General features: G+C 35.7%; 1 protein-coding gene across 7 annotated transcripts in view; it reads left to right on the plus strand.

Annotated features, from left to right (window-relative positions):
- LOC124308817 (ubiquitin carboxyl-terminal hydrolase 36) overlaps positions 1-13,902 on the plus strand; it is a 43,859-nt gene extending 29,957 nt beyond the window's left edge. For 6 of the 7 annotated variants that reach the window (XM_046771949.1, XM_046771958.1, XM_046771939.1 and 3 more), the window contains 3 exons: positions 3,457-4,415; positions 6,748-6,887; positions 9,867-13,902. In XM_046771949.1, coding sequence (XP_046627905.1) covers positions 3,457-4,415; positions 6,748-6,887; positions 9,867-10,201 — 1,434 coding nt within the window. In that variant the 3' untranslated portion in view covers positions 10,202-13,902. Of the gene's footprint in view, positions 1-3,456; positions 4,416-6,747; positions 6,888-7,328; positions 7,431-9,866 lie in introns of all 7 variants that reach the window. The other variant, XR_006909118.1, reaches the window with a different exon arrangement.
- Positions 13,903-18,751: the final 4,849 nt, after the last annotated feature.

The following is an 18,751-nucleotide window of genomic DNA, read 5'->3' on the forward strand; positions in this document are numbered from 1 at the left end:
GGGAAAAAACCCTTTCGTTGTTGCTGACGATGTACCCGAAATTGATCGAATATTTGGAAAGATGAGAAATTTTTGCACAGCGAACGTATCAGGTCAAAAATTCTTCCGAGGACAGGAACGTCTAAAAAAATCTAAAAAGTGGTCAAATCCATCGACAGGTTTTTAATGAACGGTAAAGTCTGATAGCCTCAAAATTGGGACTTTCATATTTTAGTACACACAATAATATGTCTAAATTGTAACAAAATCAAATTTTTGGGACCTGATTGTTGAGCGATAATTTGGAGATTGGCCTACGTAAATTAGAAAGGAAAGGTTGTTAACTAATGACGCGGATAAATTCATTACAGCAAAATACTCTAATCAAATGCAAGCTAATTTTTTCCGCATCACGTGAAAAAATTACATTAGATTGTCTTTCGATTTGTTACAATCTGTACTGTAATATAACGGATAATGAAAAGATGGTTCACATTTAAAGTAATTACGATAAAGTTGAAACTTCTAAGTTGATGTTGTTTTAAAAAAAATCGATCTCAATCATTATACAGCTTTTGTCAAACCACTTTTTGTTCAGCCTAAGTTATCGGCGCCTCAAGTCATCTCCAAGAAGCTGTTGTGTAACACTTTAAGTTGGCTTACCCTGTATAGAGGTTTTGTCAAAAGTATCGGGAACCCTGAATAACTTTTGAACGGGTGTAGATGAATCTCTACACGTCACTCGTGAAACATCGCCATTTTTAATTTATACGAAATTTTTTTTAAAAATGAAAGAAGAAATATATGCTTATCCATATTTTTAATATTAGAATGCAATTTCGAATCTTAAATTTGCACACACGCTTTCCTTCTAGTGGCTATATCTTCAAAACTAATGGATGTAATATGATTTTTTAAATACAATCATTTGGCCGTGTATCACGATGGTTAAATTCGTTGATCTTACTTTTTGCTATCGTATACTAATTATATAATACTAAAATAACTATGGCTATTTATCTACTGATTATACGTTAACCCACCTATTGTCAAAATAGACTTATAATAGGCTCTTTTAAAAAAACTCGATCTCGTCTTATCATGATACGTACCGTGGTGTAGGGTTCTCTTTTAAATTGCATTTCTGCAAATATTCAAAGTTATATTTTATACTTCAGCAATTTTTCATGAAAATAGTGCTGCGATGTCTCATATTATTCCTGATTACTCTGAGAATTGTGGAAAGTACCTCCCCCGCGTACATTTTCGTCCCCAAAATCCGTTATGGACGGAAATAGTAACACTTGGTAAAAAAAAATCAAATTTTTTGGATAATAATAACAACAGCAATAATACTATCAATAATAATAATAAACACTACCAACACCCGCCATGCCAGATAGGGCATGTCCCCATGAGCTGTTAGGCTTGTGCAGGACAAGAGACAGGATGGATTTAGTGACCATCATTGAGTACGTTTACACAGCGCTGTTATTCCGGTTTTACTATAGCCGACGTAGCAATACCGGTTTCAAAAGTGCGGCATTACACATTTTACATAGTGAAACGTGCGAATGTATTCGTTATGGGTCTATAACCATATAAGATAATGATAATAATGAATTGTACCACCAAAAAGCAAAACCTCGTCGAAATTTGAACAAGATCCATTATTAATAATAATTAAATAAAAGGATTAGCTGGCTTGGCTGATGATTAAAAACTCACCTACCCTTAATGATAGATTTGAGAAAGTCAATGATAAGACTGTTACCGGTATTCACGATCAGTCATATTATTCATTTCTACTTATTTTTGAAACGTAGATTTTTGCGAACATTTGTTTTCATCACAGGAGAAATTTCTACTTCAAGATATCTAATAATCACATTAAATATGAAGCATAAATTTTAATATTGGCTGAGTGGCAATTCAAAAAAGAACCCTATACCTTAGTGCAATACTGTTATAACGCGAGAAGATCGAATTCTTTCAAAAATATCATATTCTTCACCCATTTTTAAAATTGACAGGTTCATGTACAATTAATGAACGAATACAACCACATTTACTTAGAATTTTAAAATCAATAGTCAATGACTTGTAAAATTGGGAGCCTTTCCGATGCCTTCTTGTTCGTTCAATTTTCTTAATTACTTTTGATGATACAGCAGTAGAAGAAGAGTTTGGATACCAAATTTAAAACTAGAAATTATATTCTAATGTCGACAATATGGATACTACATTTTTTCCTCGAACATGTATCTCTTTTTTTCAACCACAAAATGCATCAAGAAAATTTCAGGCAAATTAAAATTGTCGATGGATATTTTACCTGCAAAATGTTTGTTTTTACATGGAATGCTTCATAATTAGAGTAGATGTTACAAACCGAAAGATGGCATTTAACAGTTCCAACTCATTCAAAGTATAATGACACTGAGGGGGGAGACGCTATATTTAAATAATTTCATTTATTGCTAGAGCACCATTTCAGATTGGATACATCAATCAAGCCACAATTTGGCAAGCGTATTCTGCACAAAAAGATCTTTTGACTAAGCTTTCATTGAGCCCCTGTAGTCATTCAAGATTTTCATTCCACGACTAACATTTGTCCTTGGGGTATGGAGGGAAATTGAAAAAGGCTACAGCCAGGTACCCATTGTAAAAGTAACGCTGCTGGAAACCGATCTTTTGATGGAATTGCTCTCTTGTATTGGCAAAAGATTACTTCGTGCGGAATTTCAGTGACCTGTCTCTATTTTCATCAAGATTATTACGAAAAAGCCTAATTTTCTGTATTTATACAATTCTTTGTGTACTTCACAACAGCCGTTTCAAAAAAAATTTAACTTTTCAAAACACACGAAGCACATGAGGAAATATTTGACACGCTACCGTTAAACAAGAAATCGGATGAAAAACAAATGTATGAGCTTTCTATTCTTTCAAGCTTCAATGTGTTTTGATGGGTCAAATTTTTTTATGGTGATCGATGTGATTTAGACTTGAAAGAACCCCGCAATAATGTCATGGGAATTGGGTTCTAGTGAAATCGTCTGGATTTTTGATATGTTGTAGATTTCAGTATTCATAAACAGAAGTCTCCACGGGTACAACCCAACCTCCCCTTTTCAATTGTGTTGGGTCAATAGTTATCGTGTTCACTATTGAAAAAAAGAAACGAAGCTGCCATAGTTTGGCCTCATTTTGTGCATAAACATTTGGAAACATTCAATATTTCAAAGCTAGTATTGTTGAAAAGTGTAAAAATTAGCGGCAAAACACTCAAATTCATCAGAATTCTGACAAAAGTCATTTTATTAGTATTTCTAAGCAAGAGTTCACATATCCCCTAGAACTACATTTTTTTTTGAATTTCCGTACACTATGAACTAATTTTTAACAACAATTCAATAGCTGTTGAAGTTTTAAAGAATAGAAACACTTATCCCTCCTTATCGTTTCACACAGGTGCGTCCGACGAGTCTGAGCAACGTACTAAGTACAAATGCTTATATAATGATATTTGAAATGGAGTCTCAGTTCCAAACGAAGTTGCAAAATCAACAGCCAGCAAAATTGAACGGATTGGTGCCGACGAGAAATTTACCCCTAGTGTCTAATGGCTGTGCAAGCAAAACAGTTAATTTGAAATCATCAACCTCTTGTATAATTCCACTCAACGGAATAATAAACTCATCTGCAAATTGTCAGGAACCGAAGGACAGAGTGATGATTGGGCCACAATTGCCTCCACAAAGAATTATTGGTCCGCAGCTTCCACTGCAGAAGAGCGCCAATTTCATTGGCCCTCAACTTCCCCAAAAGCTGCTAGATAAATCTCATCCCAGGCTAGTCATGCACCTCAAGAATGGCAAAATTTCAAACGGCAGTAGCTTAGTACCGTATGACGGATCAAGTGAAGAAGACGAAACTGGTACAAACAGTATCAAAAATCTAACGCTTCCAAATAGCAACCTTGTTTCAAAACTAGTAACCTCAACAAAAAATGCTACAAATGCTTCGTACAGGACGGGATCTTTATTAAAAGAGAATTCCCCTAAGTTTGTAGCAAAGTTAAAAGATGTGCAGAAAACTGTTGATGGAAGTGACAACGCAATTGTAAATACAAATTCGAAGTCAGTCAGCCAAAATATAACATTGCAAGGTAACAAGTACCCGATTGGTACGACGAATAACGGAGTACAAAATTCGTTCAAGTCCCAAATCGTCAAAGGAGAGATGAATGTTAGGCCAGAGATAAATGGAAAAGAGAAGTTACACAATTCTGCAAGAATTAAGACTGATCAAGAGGAACGAGTGCCTACAAAAGCTGGTGCAAGCAGTATTAAGGGTTGGCAGATATCTAAGGATACACCTTCTCCCACAGCATCTACTACACCCAGTGGCTGGTCTGTTACTGACAACAAGTGAGTGCAAATTGCTTACAACTTGACTGATATTTTTTAAATCACAGTAAACTGTTACGCAATGTTCACGAATCTCTGTGTTTTATCAGATTGATTCAAACGTCCACAATCTCAATCTCTTAAGCTTTCCCTACATTTACCTTGATTTTCTTTACCTTCAGAAACACTTTAGAGAGCCATCGGATGACATTTACAAATCTGCGTATCTTAACAATCCACAGAATCAACCAATACAATAATTGACAGTTGCTGTTGAAAATCGTCATTGTGTATGAAAAGTGGGAATAAAAAACATTTTTGGCAGACTAACGATCTAGGTTGCAAAAATCCGTTTACGACCTATCACAATTAATTTTTTAAAGCAATTCAGTTTGCAAAATTTGAGTATATTCATATTTATTGTTGACAAATATGTTTGAAATGATGGAATAACGACAGAGTGTTTATTAGCTTGGAAGATCATTGAACTCCTTGAATTACTATGGATTTTTCTTTCACCGTGGAAACTCTGAAACCCAGGAAATTTTCAGATTTTTTCTGGAATATTTGGTATCCCCACTAAGTTTACAAAAATGGATTTTATTTTTATTTGACCGAAATGAATATATGTTGAATTTCTATTTTTTTTTGTTTTGTTGATAATCTCACGATTATATAAGGATAGAAAAATAGCATACACAAATCTGAAAATCGGTATCCGTACTCTCGAAAATATGTATAACAACACCCTAACACAGTGTTTACAGTTTACAGGGTATTGTTTACAGTACGCATGGTCGACCAGTCAATCGTGGCTATTTAAGCCAGTCGAATGCAACAAGACAAAGAAAAATAGATGACTCTGTCAAAATATATATCATTTAATTCTGTGGTAAACATTTGAGATCAGTAGATCGGATAGAGTGGGGACAGTAAATAGTAGATCTCGGTCTGATCAAAAAGGAAAATCACATTGCGCGAAATTTTAAAAATTCACAACAAATAGGAAAGACTCATCGACCACGATCTGATCGGGTATAAAAGTTTCGTTTTCGAAGCAAAAATTTTGGAGAACTTTTCCGTAATTTTCCAAAGGGGCATACCGCCCGAAAATTAATTTTTTGGATTTCAAATTGAGAATTAACTGTGGAGACGAACCCATAGCACCTCTGAAATGTTACCTAGACGGTTAGCTTCCTCGCGAACAATATTACTACCTAGTTTTTGTAAATTATTCAAAACATTATTACCACAAACCGTCATGAATAAAAGCGTGAACAAAATGAAGAAATATTTTTTCACAGAATGCAAAAAGATAGACAAAGTTTAATCACACCATAAATGTCAACTTTCAAGGTTTTACCAAGTTGGCATGGAAAGCCCCATATGCATAAATTCCGTTGTAAAAATTTAATTACAAATGTTATTGTAAGTACCCTGAGAATTTTCAAAAAACAGCCTGGAAACTCCTGGAATACTCAGAGAATTTCTAAATGAAGGATTCGTTGGCACCTTGAACGACTTTTCGTAAAAATGTATTTTTAGTTTGTATTATTGGTAAACAAGCTGGTGCAAAAATTTTTATCTGGCAGCAATTTTTTTCAAAGCTATACGTATAATATGAGATATGGCAACTTCGCAAAATCTTTTTATATGGCGATGCTGTAGACATATCCAACAATGGACTTCACAGTCGGGTTCAGTTCTTTTTTTTCCAACGTGTTTATCGTACATGATTAGTTCTAAAAGTCTATGAATTAGAGGATTTCCATACCTCAGTCAACATAATGAAATACGAAAATTCCAGTTAAATCAAAATCTTGGCACCTGATCGTTTACTAATAATTACATATCGAGAATCTAGCGCAATCAATTGTTTGAAGTAGCCATCCATACATGCGATACATAAAAAAAGTTATGCAAAGAAACATGTTCTGAATATGCATAAGGAAAATTTTGTAAAATCATGTTTCCAGAACATCTGAGTGTCTAATTTTAAGATACTCGGCAATAACCGGGAATTTTTTTGCTTTTTTCAGTCGACAAAGAATTTTCAATTTTTTCATCTATGTTATTTGAATTCATTCAGAATCATTTATATCATATAGTAAGCATGTTGTATCATTCTAATTCACCATCATTGGAACAAATAATGCTGGTTGTTGGAAATTTTCTAAAAAGTTTTTCATCTTCTTCTACATTTTGAGTGCGACGGTATGGCCCATTCTTTAAACTGAAACTAAGAAAAAATCTCCAAACTAGGAAATGACGGAGAGTTTCTTTCTCTTCCATAGTTATGTTTCGTAATTTTCAACGGTGAAGTCTATCAAATTGAAAAAATTGCTTCTTTCAGGGAAGATGCAGTTAAATCAGCGAACTACCATACAGCACCACCAAGTGCCGCAGCACTACGAAACTTTGGCGGAACGAATCGTTCAGACACAGTATCACACCTGCTGAAGATGTCCCACCGAGGTTATGGCAGTTCTTCTGGTCAGTATACCCACAAAAAGGCATCCCTCCCGAATTCTCTACCTATCCTTTTCACATCGAATTCACGCCTCGATAGACAAGTCCACTGTAATCAGTCAAGAAGAAGAAAAATGTACCATTTGTACAAAAAAGAAGAGACGTTCATGGTTCAAAACCAAATAAAATTGGCTCGAAAATCCATGAGTTCGAGTATTCTGAAGTAAAGACGCCATGTGGGCTGGATTCAAATCAAGATCCTTGTAAAAGTCAAGCCCAAGCCCAAATCTACAATTATTGTATCAGCTCGTGCAAAAAAATTTTCAACTTCTAATGATCAAAGAAAATTTTTCTCTGGTGTTGGAAAATTTCTTGTCAAATCCAAATTACGTTATATTCAATTAACTCATTTTTGGGAAAAATGTTAATCGCTGTCTTTACACCGTGAGTTTTCTATGTATTCAGAAACTCTCCGTTCTGTAGCTGGTCGAACATAAGTGTAAACGACATGCGTGAGGCTTGGTTTAGAGAAGATACGGTGCAGTAGGAGCGCCACAGGCAGCTCAGGTACGCGTATCCGCCTGTGTTGGGCCTACTACAGGATGTTGAGTATCCAAAGTCAGCGAAAATTCATAGTACACATTACAAGTGTACCGTGTATGGTAGATAAAGATAAAAGAATTATACAATATAGGAATATTTCATGGTGGTAAAAAAAAAAAAAATGAAAAAAAATGAAAAAATGGAAATCACAACAATGCCATATCTTCAAATCATTTGATTTATAACAAATGAATAATTTAAATTATATTTACATACATTGTGATTCTGTATCTGGAAGCCAGAAACCCCAAGTAACGATATTTTGTCATAAACTATGAGTCTGTTTAAGTTGATCCTCTTGTAAGTTTTATTATGTCGATCTATTTTAAAAATAGAGTACGTCTCATTTTATCCTATTTAGGAAAGTGAGAGCTTTTGCTGATTCACTGATCATGTCCATGGCATTTGAACCTAAAAAAGCAAATATTTTTCACGTATTTCAAAACTCTCATCCTGTTTCATGTGCTTTCTGTCCCATAGCATTTTGTGTCAACTGGCCCACCATACCAGAATCGTAAATTGTAGTACAACTGTGGAAAGTAAGCGTTCTCCGATGAGTGTGAAATTTACAGTGAACGCTAAAAGCAAGTCCCGCATTGGGAAAAATACAGATGCGAATTTCATGGCATGAGCAGAAGGCAAGTGCTGTAATCGCAGAAGTACTAGCAGCATGAGGCAAGGCGAGCACTGTAATCACACAAGTCAGATTTCGCCTATTTGCACGTGTCACATACTATAATTTTTACGACACCTATGCGGAAACTTTGATTTACGAAACACCAAAGCTGCCACTGACAGCGCGTGAGACTGGGGTTGGATAATCTATGCACAATGACATCGTGCGTAAAATTGATTTGGCAAACGTGCAAAATTGAAATGCTATATTTTACACAGTAGGGTTTTATTTGGCGCATATGCACTTTCGGACAACTCAATTATATGCACTTTGTTTCAGTGTAAGTTACTCAACCTCGAGTTTAAGTGCTGTCAATGGCAACTTCGGTGCTTCTGAAATCAAACTTTCTTTTGCAGGTGGTGCAGACAGTAGCATGTATTACACATTCAGGTGGTAAATATCTGACTCGTGCAATTGCAGCATTCGCTTTTGGCACATATTGCAAAATTCATACTTGTCGGAAATTGGCCACTTTCCGCACTTGTAAAACAATATACTATTCCACCATTACGTTTTCAAACAATCAATAGTTGAATTATGAGATAATCCTTGTACATAGTAAAAGCACGACTATCATATTATAAAATCCCAGGAATGTTTGGTTCGTTGATAACTTTCACCTTTATTATCAGACAACTCGTAACAATATTTACGATTAATAATTTTGAGGCTAAAAGTTTTTAAAAGTTTTACTTCGTTAGAAATACTTCAAGTTTTGAAATGACAAGCAATTCGTTCTGGTAGAAAGGTTCATCTAAAAAATGTTATTGCTGTTTCTAAGAATGACTCAAAAGTATTATGGACGGACCCAGTGGCTTTCAGATACAGATATTTAGCAGCCGATAGCTAGCTTCGGTAATGTCCTTAACAATTTCATCCACCAATTTGTATTGTCGAAATACATTTGTGTTGATATTTCTGAGTTTGTGGTGTTCAATAGTTGATTAGACATGGTATACATATTAATTCAAGGACATGAGTCACCCTCCTCCCTTCAAATTAGAATTACTTAAATTGCATCATGCTTCAATTACCAAACACAATAGCATTCATTATTAGACAGGTCAAGAACGTTATACATTTGAAAAAAAAAAATAAGAATAGGATTAGGAAACAGATTTAAAACCAACTTTAATTTCCGAGTTTTATTCCCACTTTTTTTTTTCATTGTATGACAGACGTTGGTACATTAGAAAAGATTTATTTAGTTAAAATAGATGGAAACAAAATTAGTGAAAATACAAGTAGCAAAACTAGATTTTATGCTATTTTAACAAACTGAGCAACCATCCTAGCTTTAGAATAGATATTACTAACAGTTTTCCATGTATGAAGGAACACTAACGACACTGAAAAGAATAGTTATTGGTCTCCATACTACGAAACATTTAGCATGGAACATTTAATAGTTGCTTATGATACTTAGGATAGCCGGAATAGTCTACATGAAATCCCTGTTCTTCTAATCTGAGCTTGATCCTAGGTGATTCATGTCTGTAATGAACCACTCCACATGCTGCAAGAATGTAAGCCGGATCTGACTATCCGAAGAAAGAAAAACATAAATGTGTGTGCCTAAAAGGATTTAGAGATTCTTTACGAAGAAAAGCTTATAATCCAAATTTCGAATCATCCAATAATGATTTATAAATGTAATATCTATTTAATTTGACATTCTTATTTTTCCTAAGAAACTTGTTGCTAAAAACAAAAAATGTCCGCAGTGTCAAATTGGAACGGAGGACGAGCGCACCTCGAAAGAGAGATTGGCACAGAACGCCGAGAAGAACGCAAGCGTCATCTGGACTCTGAAGAAGAGGAAATCGACCGAGGTCGCATGAAAAAAGTGAAAGGGCATAGAGAGTACAAGGATAGAGCGAATCCTGGCTACAATCCATTCCAGGAATATCAAATGAGCAAAAGTTGGAATCGATCTAGCGGTTATCATAGAAGAGCTTATTATAATGTGTCTAGTAATAGACCCAGACATGGGAGCAACTACCGACCTCCGCATTACAAATATCATAATCATTCTCGCGATCATTGGCAGCGTAGGTAAAAAGCATGTGAAAATATGCGTACTAGTGCATCGCTACTCTTTCCTTAGTTCTCAGGCACTGTATGAAACGTAAATGATCCGTAAATGTTGGAGTGAACTTTGACAAAAATTGACTTAGCATGGTACAAAGATTTTACAGCGAAATGTTATTCAGTTGTATACAGGTTAAGCGAGTGAATCAGAGCTTAGGCTGAAACTCAGTATTTGTGAGTCATTGCTTACGGTTTTCAGATTCTATAGACCTTCAACTTGAACTAAATTATCTAGTAATAATTTTAAATACGAAGGGATTTGAACAAAACAGTTAATCGGTTTTATTAATATGCATTGCCAGAATTCTTTACTTTGTTAAATGTTTCTCAACACGTTGTACAGTAGAGATTGATTGGATATCATTCTCTTCAATATTTTATTTCATCTGTTTTACCATTTCTCATAGATTATTTTATTATATAACAATATTTCAAGGAACTCTGTACCTGTACTTAAAGTTCAGTAATTTCATGTTGAAACTTTAAAATGCGCAGAAGCATTTTTCTTGAAATACGAAATAGGGAACATGTAAGTGGATAATATTGTGTTTCGTTTTAAGGAAATAACTTGCAACATGTTGGATGAATTTTCCAAGTGGTATGATACATACTAGAATGAATAAATAAACGGGTTTCAATGACAAGAGAATAGTGCGAGGGATCTCTGATAGGGCGATAATAAATATGAATAGTGAGCAGAAGGTCCCAGGCTAAAATCAATTCTGCTTCATGATAACCCTTGGTGAACTTACATTATATATTTATACATCCAACAGTTTCAAAAGTCTCTTGAAGAGTGCAAGTATATCCAATAAGTCTTGTAATATCAGCGTTTTCCTTTTCCCATAGAATAACATTGTTTACCTATTTAGGATAATTGGGAAAATATTGCATATATATATAAAATAACGTCTGTGAATCTGAAAATATAACTCAGCCAACTAAAATCGCTCAGGAAACATATAGCCATTGGTATAGTTATTATTATCATTAATGATATTATGATATTGTGAAAGATCAGTGTCGAAACAAGTTTACTAAACCAAGTGCATGGCATATCATTGATTTCTTTTTATACTTTTTGAATAAGTGCAAATATTTTGCTCTCCTACCCTTCCCCCACTGTTTTTATAAAGATTCACTCCTTTTTCTGAGCCTTAGTGTTATGAGACTTGATTCAGTTTATTATATGTATAGTTACACCATTGATAGCAAAATGTAAATATAAATATGCAAGCATTCTTGTGGGCTTTGTTCACGCTTGAAATGTAGTTTTTTCCATTCCTTTATGTTTGAATTGCGATAAACGCACTTGGAATATTTCAATTCATATTGTACATATTTAATTAAAGTGTCTAATAATTTGTACAAAAGAATCGAATAGGAATGTATAGAGACAGAATCGTGTATTGCAGATTAGATCGGATTTAAATTGCATTACAATTCAAACGTAAAAAATTGAAAGAAACCGAACCCGTTAACCCATTTGCAAATCAATTGAACGACAAATTCGAATTGATTTTCACATCATTTGATTACTTTTTTTTGAATCTTGATGATGAATCTGTTTTGGTGTTGTCATTCTTTTACTTCTGCTTTGTTTGCATATGTCCTGTCGGCATATGTCCAAGTGCGACATTTCAGATTCCAATTGTGTGAAAGTTCATAAAACTTCTAAATTAACCTTCCAGCTTGAATATCCGGCTCAGCCCATATTATAGACACGATGAAAGTTAGAAACATCTGTTATCGAAATTACAGGTTTTTTTTATACATCAACAAGCAAAATACTTTATCAACTTTTGCCCTCGCATTGGATAATTTATAAAGTATATTACAGATTTTCGTAGAGATATTCAACAGAATTAGAGGGAAATCGTCAGATTTTACTAAGTAATTACATGCTAATAATTACAACTTTTCAAACTACATTCTTAATTTGGTGTTGACTAAAGTGAATTGGATATTGCTGTATTGTATAATGTGTAAAATTGCGCAGTGTTCGACTCTTCCTCATTGAATTGTACACAATACAGCTTTTCGCCAAGAGCTATCGCTAGGGAGAAGATATTGAATTTTATTTCTTCGTTTACAAGTGGTTCACAAAACTGCTGTGAGTAATTAAACTATAGATTGTAAATTATTTCATTATCCTTGATGAACATTGTTTTCTGGAAGTTTGTAAAAGGTGCTCAGACAGAAGATAAAAGTGCTCTTACAATATGCTGTTTGCCGCTAGTCTTCAACCCGACTGGCAATAAGATTAAAGTCAGTGAATTAGTTGATTAGGAAACTACGAATTCAAGAAAAAATAATTCTCAGGTAAACCAGATGACGTACGTACATTTATATGGACAAATTCATAAATAATTATTGGCAATTGACTAGGAGCTGAGATTAGCTCTAGCTGATCAATTATTCAAGTTTGACGAGATCGATTTTCATATTCGAGATTTTATTATATCCTCGCCACAGAAGAAACAGTATGATCCAAAACGTTTTCAATGTCGAAAAGTCTGATATTTTCTATTATGGAATCTGTTTCAGGCTAAGTTCTTCGAGGTGTAAAAAAAAGTTATTTTCTGGCGAAAAAACTTTGTTTTCTGAAGTTCTCCAACTTTTGTCTTAAACTTGACATTTTCATCTGAAAACTCTTAGTTTTTTACACGAATAACTCATATTTGTCGAATATGCTGAAAATGGGATCATAGCGAGCTACAAATTATTTCATAGTGAGTAAAATTTTTTCGATTCCAGCGAAACATTTTTACTGTATTTATATTTCTAGCGGCATACTTTCATCTTATCTACATTTTTATTAATATATTTCACTATAAAATCAAAGCTGTGCAATTAATCGATTGATTGAAAAAACAATTAGTGGAAATCATCAGTTAATTGCACAGCCCTAATTTTTAGTGCAATATATTTCTACTAATGTAAATATGATGAAGATATTTTGCTACAAATGTAAGAACGGTGAAAATGTTTTGACGAAACTTAAAATTTCTATGCCTCACAAAATAAATTATTACTTTGTGCTTTTCATGTGAAAAACTGGTTGCTCTCATATAAAAATGCCGCAGTTGAGGAAAAAAAAGTTGGGGAACATTGGGGATAAAAATTTTTCGGTGAAAAAACATGTTTTTTTACGGTTCGTAAAGACCTAGAGCAATTTTCATAATCAAGAAGATCAGACTTTTCTACGTGGAAAACATGTTTTACTCCTATCATTTTTTCCGCGACAAGAATTGGAACGCTTCAAAATGAAAAAATAGATCAGCATGTTTCTCTCAAACCGTAAGAGCTAGAGAAGTATAACTTTCGAGATTTATGCCTTTCAGCACATATTAAAAGATATCAAAATTATACAAAAATGTTCGCCGTTGATAATTGGTGGATGTGCCCATAACTTGGCCTCCCATACCAAATAACGTGAAGATTTCGTGACCCTTGAGTTTTCTTAAAAATGTGGAGGGATTCGTCAGAGTGGGTCAGAGAAATTTGACCATGCGTCGTTGCATGTTTATACATATTTTTATTTAGCGACGTTTCGACGGCACCAAATAACCCGGCTTTTAATCTTGACCATTTTGTATTTTTTTTTCTACAAGAAGATAATCTGTATGCATATATTTACGAATGTGATTATAAAAAACTTTTGATCTACGTTTGTTTCAAAATCGTTCTAGCTATACCATAAACGAAATAATAGTACTGATATATTGAAATAATAATTTTTGACAAATCTGTCGCAAAAACAAGAATCGGACACCACTTCCTTCTATTTCTTCAGAGATATTAAAAAAATTTTCCCCACAATTTCACCATAATGAGTTAGACATACTGTGACGTGGATTTTTCCCGCTCCTCGGTCACTCGGAGAAAATGACCGAGAACTTACCACGTGCACAATAATTTGGCGTCCACGATGTACCCTGAATCTAAAAACAATATCGCGAAGTGTTGTTGGGCGCCTGGCGTGATTGTCACGCCTCACAGTGGTCCGAAAGCCCGAATTCTTGGCCAAAACCCACAAAACCGGAAGTCATCATCCGAGGTAAAGCTTCACATATTTGTCAATAGATAGCATTAGAGCTTTGAAATCCAAAAGGGCAGATGTTTATATTCATTCTATGGCCTGTGGTAAACCCTCGAAAGTGACCATTGTCGAGACTCGCGCGGGACTGTGGTGTGTGCACGCTTTCGAGCGCGCGAAAAAAAAGGCTGTAGTTTTTTCAATTTTCATTAAAATCGAGTCAACCAAAATGGATATTATTCCTCAAGGTAAGTGAATTACATAAATTTTGTGAATGAACCAAGTTTCGGAATTTATGGCGATGATATTAATGATGCAATACGAGTGCTGCAAAATAACCTATTTCATTGAATTGCATTACTATCTGTAGAGAATTAGTTATGATCCCCAGAGATCCTGCGGAGATCTCAACGATTCCTAGTGTGAAAAAGTATAGAGAATGTGAAACCGTTGGCATCGCCTGCTCGTTTTTGCTCCATTGGTCAAAAATACGCATTCTTTGAAGCAGTGTTTTGTCGACTCGGTCGGAGCCTCGTGGCCCGCCTCGTGGGACTAGTGTAGCGGGGCGACGCAGACAACGTCATTCATCAAAACAACGTCGATGATGAGAATTCAGATAGCGATTAGTATGTATCTTTAAAAATTATGTTATTTTGTTTTATAAGAAAAAAATCTGTATGAATTAAAGAAATTAATTTACAAAATATCACTTTTAACAAAGTTGTACTATTTTTCACGAAATATTCCCGCCATTTTCGGTCCACCATTTTTAATTTCGCATTTTTACATTCGTTTTCGGAATCGGCGACCCCAAAAACATTACTAATATGAATTTCAGCGAATTGGTATCATTCTTCGCGAAAAACATTCGCCATTTAACGTCCGCCATTTTGAATTTTGCATTTTTGTTTTTTTTCGGAATCAGCGACCCAAAAAACATTCGTACTATGAATTTCTGAAAATTTGTACCATTTTTTGTAAAAATTATCCGCCATTTCGGGGCCGCCATTTTGAATTTCGCATTTTTGCATTCATTTTCGAAACCAGCAATCCAAAAAACTATAGATATAGTAATACTAGCAATTTTCACTGAGAAATATTTGAGTTATTAGTTTTGACCAGGAATTCGGGCTTTTGGACCACTGTGGCGCCTGCGCCTCCTGCGCCGTCGGGCTACCGAACAGACGGCGTCCTCAATCTCACCCGAGATCTCACCCGACTCGGAGCTTCAACGCTACCGCGAGCTGTCCTAAATCTAAACGTGACAACATTACTTAACCTAAAGCTTATTTCCTACTTATTTCAACTAAACAAATTCGCAAACGCCACTAAACTTCAGACGCCACCAAAACTCAATATTCGAACTTCTTGTCTCAACCGCTGCTCAACGCAACGGCAATTTTGACTATACATCACCTCAACTCGACTAAACACTATCTTAAATAAACGGCAACTTAACTAAGCGCAAGCACCACTAAATGTAACTTCAACTAAACACAAGCTCAAGGTAACACAACTCAATTAACATTATCTTAACTCAACGGGTATGGAACTAAGCGCAAGCGCAACTAAACGTAACCTAAACTATACGCTATCGCAACACATCCGAAATCAAATCTTCTCAAAATCCTCCAAAACGTTATCCGCTAATCCGAGCACTCAGATTCGGCACTTTCCGACCTACTCGAGAGGCGACACTGAAAAACTCGATAACGCGGCTCTACCCGGTACAGCGGAATTCGGCTATACTGAATTTCAAAAACGAGAGACTCAACTAAAACCCGTGACTCTATTCAACTTTCTCAGGAACTCAAACTTTACTCTACTCTAACACGCGTACTCAGGCTACGGCCATCAAGCAAAAGAATTTCGAGTACTTTTCTACAACGCAAATCCAAAACGGCTATCCGTTACTCGACAAGCCTTTTCGTAATTATGCTCGAAATTCAATCGCAGGGATAGAAGCAGCGTTTACCATCTATATCCTTGCAACCGCTTTCCATTCTCCTCCCGATTTTCGGGCGACTCCATTACTTCGTGAAACTCCCCAAAACATGACTTGTTATCACGACCGCCAGAACTAGAGTGGTCTCAATAACCTACGACCTGTCGCAACACGGATCTCGATACGCCATCCCATACGTGACGTCATACCCACAAGAATACGCAATAATCGATCCGTCATCGATTTCGTCGATTGCGCAACTTGACGCGCACCTTGAATAGCATCGCTGCGCAGAACTTAACGCTAGATCACAATCTCGTCCTCCGCGCAGCTCCATGACGTCTTGGTGGTGAGCGTGGTGCTCCCTCGTCGCTAGTCGGTCCGTCGCAAGTTCGCTAGTCAATTGTTGGCGGGACGAAGGGGGAGAGGCTGCGGCGCGGCGCGCCGGCCACCAGCGGGAATCGCGTCCACCTTGGCTTTCCGCGATGCGGGGATCTGCGTTGGCTCCCTTTCCGCAGCCTCGACATCCTTCCTTCGCAATTGTCGCTAGTCCGCCACTCCGCAATTTCCGCGAATTCAGTGCCGACTTCTGCCTGATGCCGGTGTAACTCGAAAAATAAAAAAAATAAAAAAACCTCCAACATCTTACGCTATTCGCTAAGGTGTCCCCTCTCGTAGTTTCGGATGCGTGACTCTAGTCCTGGCGCTCTTTTGCAAAGACTTCGCGACTCAATTTCGAAAATTCCTAAATTTTGGTTCCACCCAGGGTTCAAGGAACCCCTTGTAACGGGCATCAAAAATGCCACGTTGCAATACATATTTGTTTATGACTTATGATTATTTAATTTTGAGGAATTCTCAATATAATTAAATTGACCCTAAAAAATTGCAGAACTAATTCTATTGAAATTATCCAAATAAAGAAATTAAAACCCTCTGTTGCAAAAGAAAAGAAAAGTTCCACTGTAAATTTGATGTTAAAACCAACATCCCACATGATACAATTTGTGTAAATTTTCTCCATTTCGCATCTGAGTTTCAATGCTATGAATACTGTGCGCATCCGAAAAAAAATCGGAATTGTTCAGGGTCATAGCCTGAGTGATTTGGTATGGAATGCCCCAAATACATGTGCACAGAGAGGATCTGTTTTAGCGGGTATCTTACAGTTAATGAACTTGGCGCGATCGGCGACCATCGATCTTAATACAAGGTGCGACAGTGGTTGAGACGTCTGCTCTAAGAAATTCTCATAGCGAATTTGGGTTGCTGGATTTTTACCATTTCAACTTGGCATTTTTTCATTCGAGAGATCGTTAGAATCCAAAAAGACAAGACACGTCCCAAAGTACTTCAGTAAGCAATCATAACAAGTCTCGCCACAAAGCTTTTGCTAGGAAATTATATCATCGACGATCACGCATTCCACTTAGGCGACCAATCAATCTTTTATTAATTTCCTTTAGGTACAATGTTTACCCCAAACAATTTGCTATGGTTCTTGTTGTTGCTAATTAAATAAGCATTGATTTAACAGTAAAATTTGCAAATTTATACATACACACGGGGCTGATGGCAGAAAAATTGCGATATTGCGGAATACAGTGGGGGTGATTTAAGATAGCAAGGATATTTCTTTTATATCTTATAAGTAATGGTTTCTTGCGTTTTATGGCTTGTACTTTTCGTCAGGAGAATGTAGTGCATTTTACTACACATTTTTGGATGGTAGCCAATTCTTGATGGTTCCAGTAATATGTTCTTTGGAAACTCTTAGTAATCAGATGCTATTTACAATGGTTGTTATATGGTTAGTTTATGGTTTTTCGCAAATATTTTGTTTCATAAGTTAAAATTATTTCAAGAATGAAACACAGCTATAAAAAAAATATCAATTAATAATTTCAGATTATTCCACTAATGCCAGCTAATTGCATCTATTGGTATTATCTACTACCAATAGCTTTTGTTTTTTCAATCTGTTTTCAGCTGTAGATCATCCGCCTCAAACATATTTTTTGAATGCTTTTAAAATCATAAAATCATGTTACTGTGCATGTTGGGTGTGAGTGCATCAAACTGACTAACACAACTGTGACTCAGTTTCAATTTTTTGACAAGACATTCTATGTTAATACTTCGAAACGTATCTTTTGGAAGAAAGTTGAAGCAATAGGCGTATATAAATCGTTCAATAGTTGTCGTTAGCATTGGAATACCAAGTTACTACTTCTCAAACTTGGATCAGGCGTTTGACTGCATGATGAATGTACTAATTTTCAATGCAAGTGAACTGGAAAAATGATGCATACTCTAATAAATTATATAATAATAATGAGTTGTGTATATTTTTTGCCCTAACGGCGTTTTCGCAGGTTCGTTAGCACCCGATGTCAATATAATCGACTGAAAGTAGTTTAGATCGTTTGCGCGTGGCTTGAATATGAAGAACTCGCTCTTGTTTGCACGTTTACTCGTTTTTGAGAAAAATGCAAATAAAGTTAGCGTGCTGAATTTCAGCACCCGGTTTTTGA

The sequence above is a fragment of the Neodiprion virginianus genome, chromosome 1, assembly GCF_021901495.1.
Source record: "Neodiprion virginianus isolate iyNeoVirg1 chromosome 1, iyNeoVirg1.1, whole genome shotgun sequence".
Taxonomy (NCBI): Eukaryota; Metazoa; Arthropoda; class Insecta; order Hymenoptera; family Diprionidae; genus Neodiprion; species Neodiprion virginianus.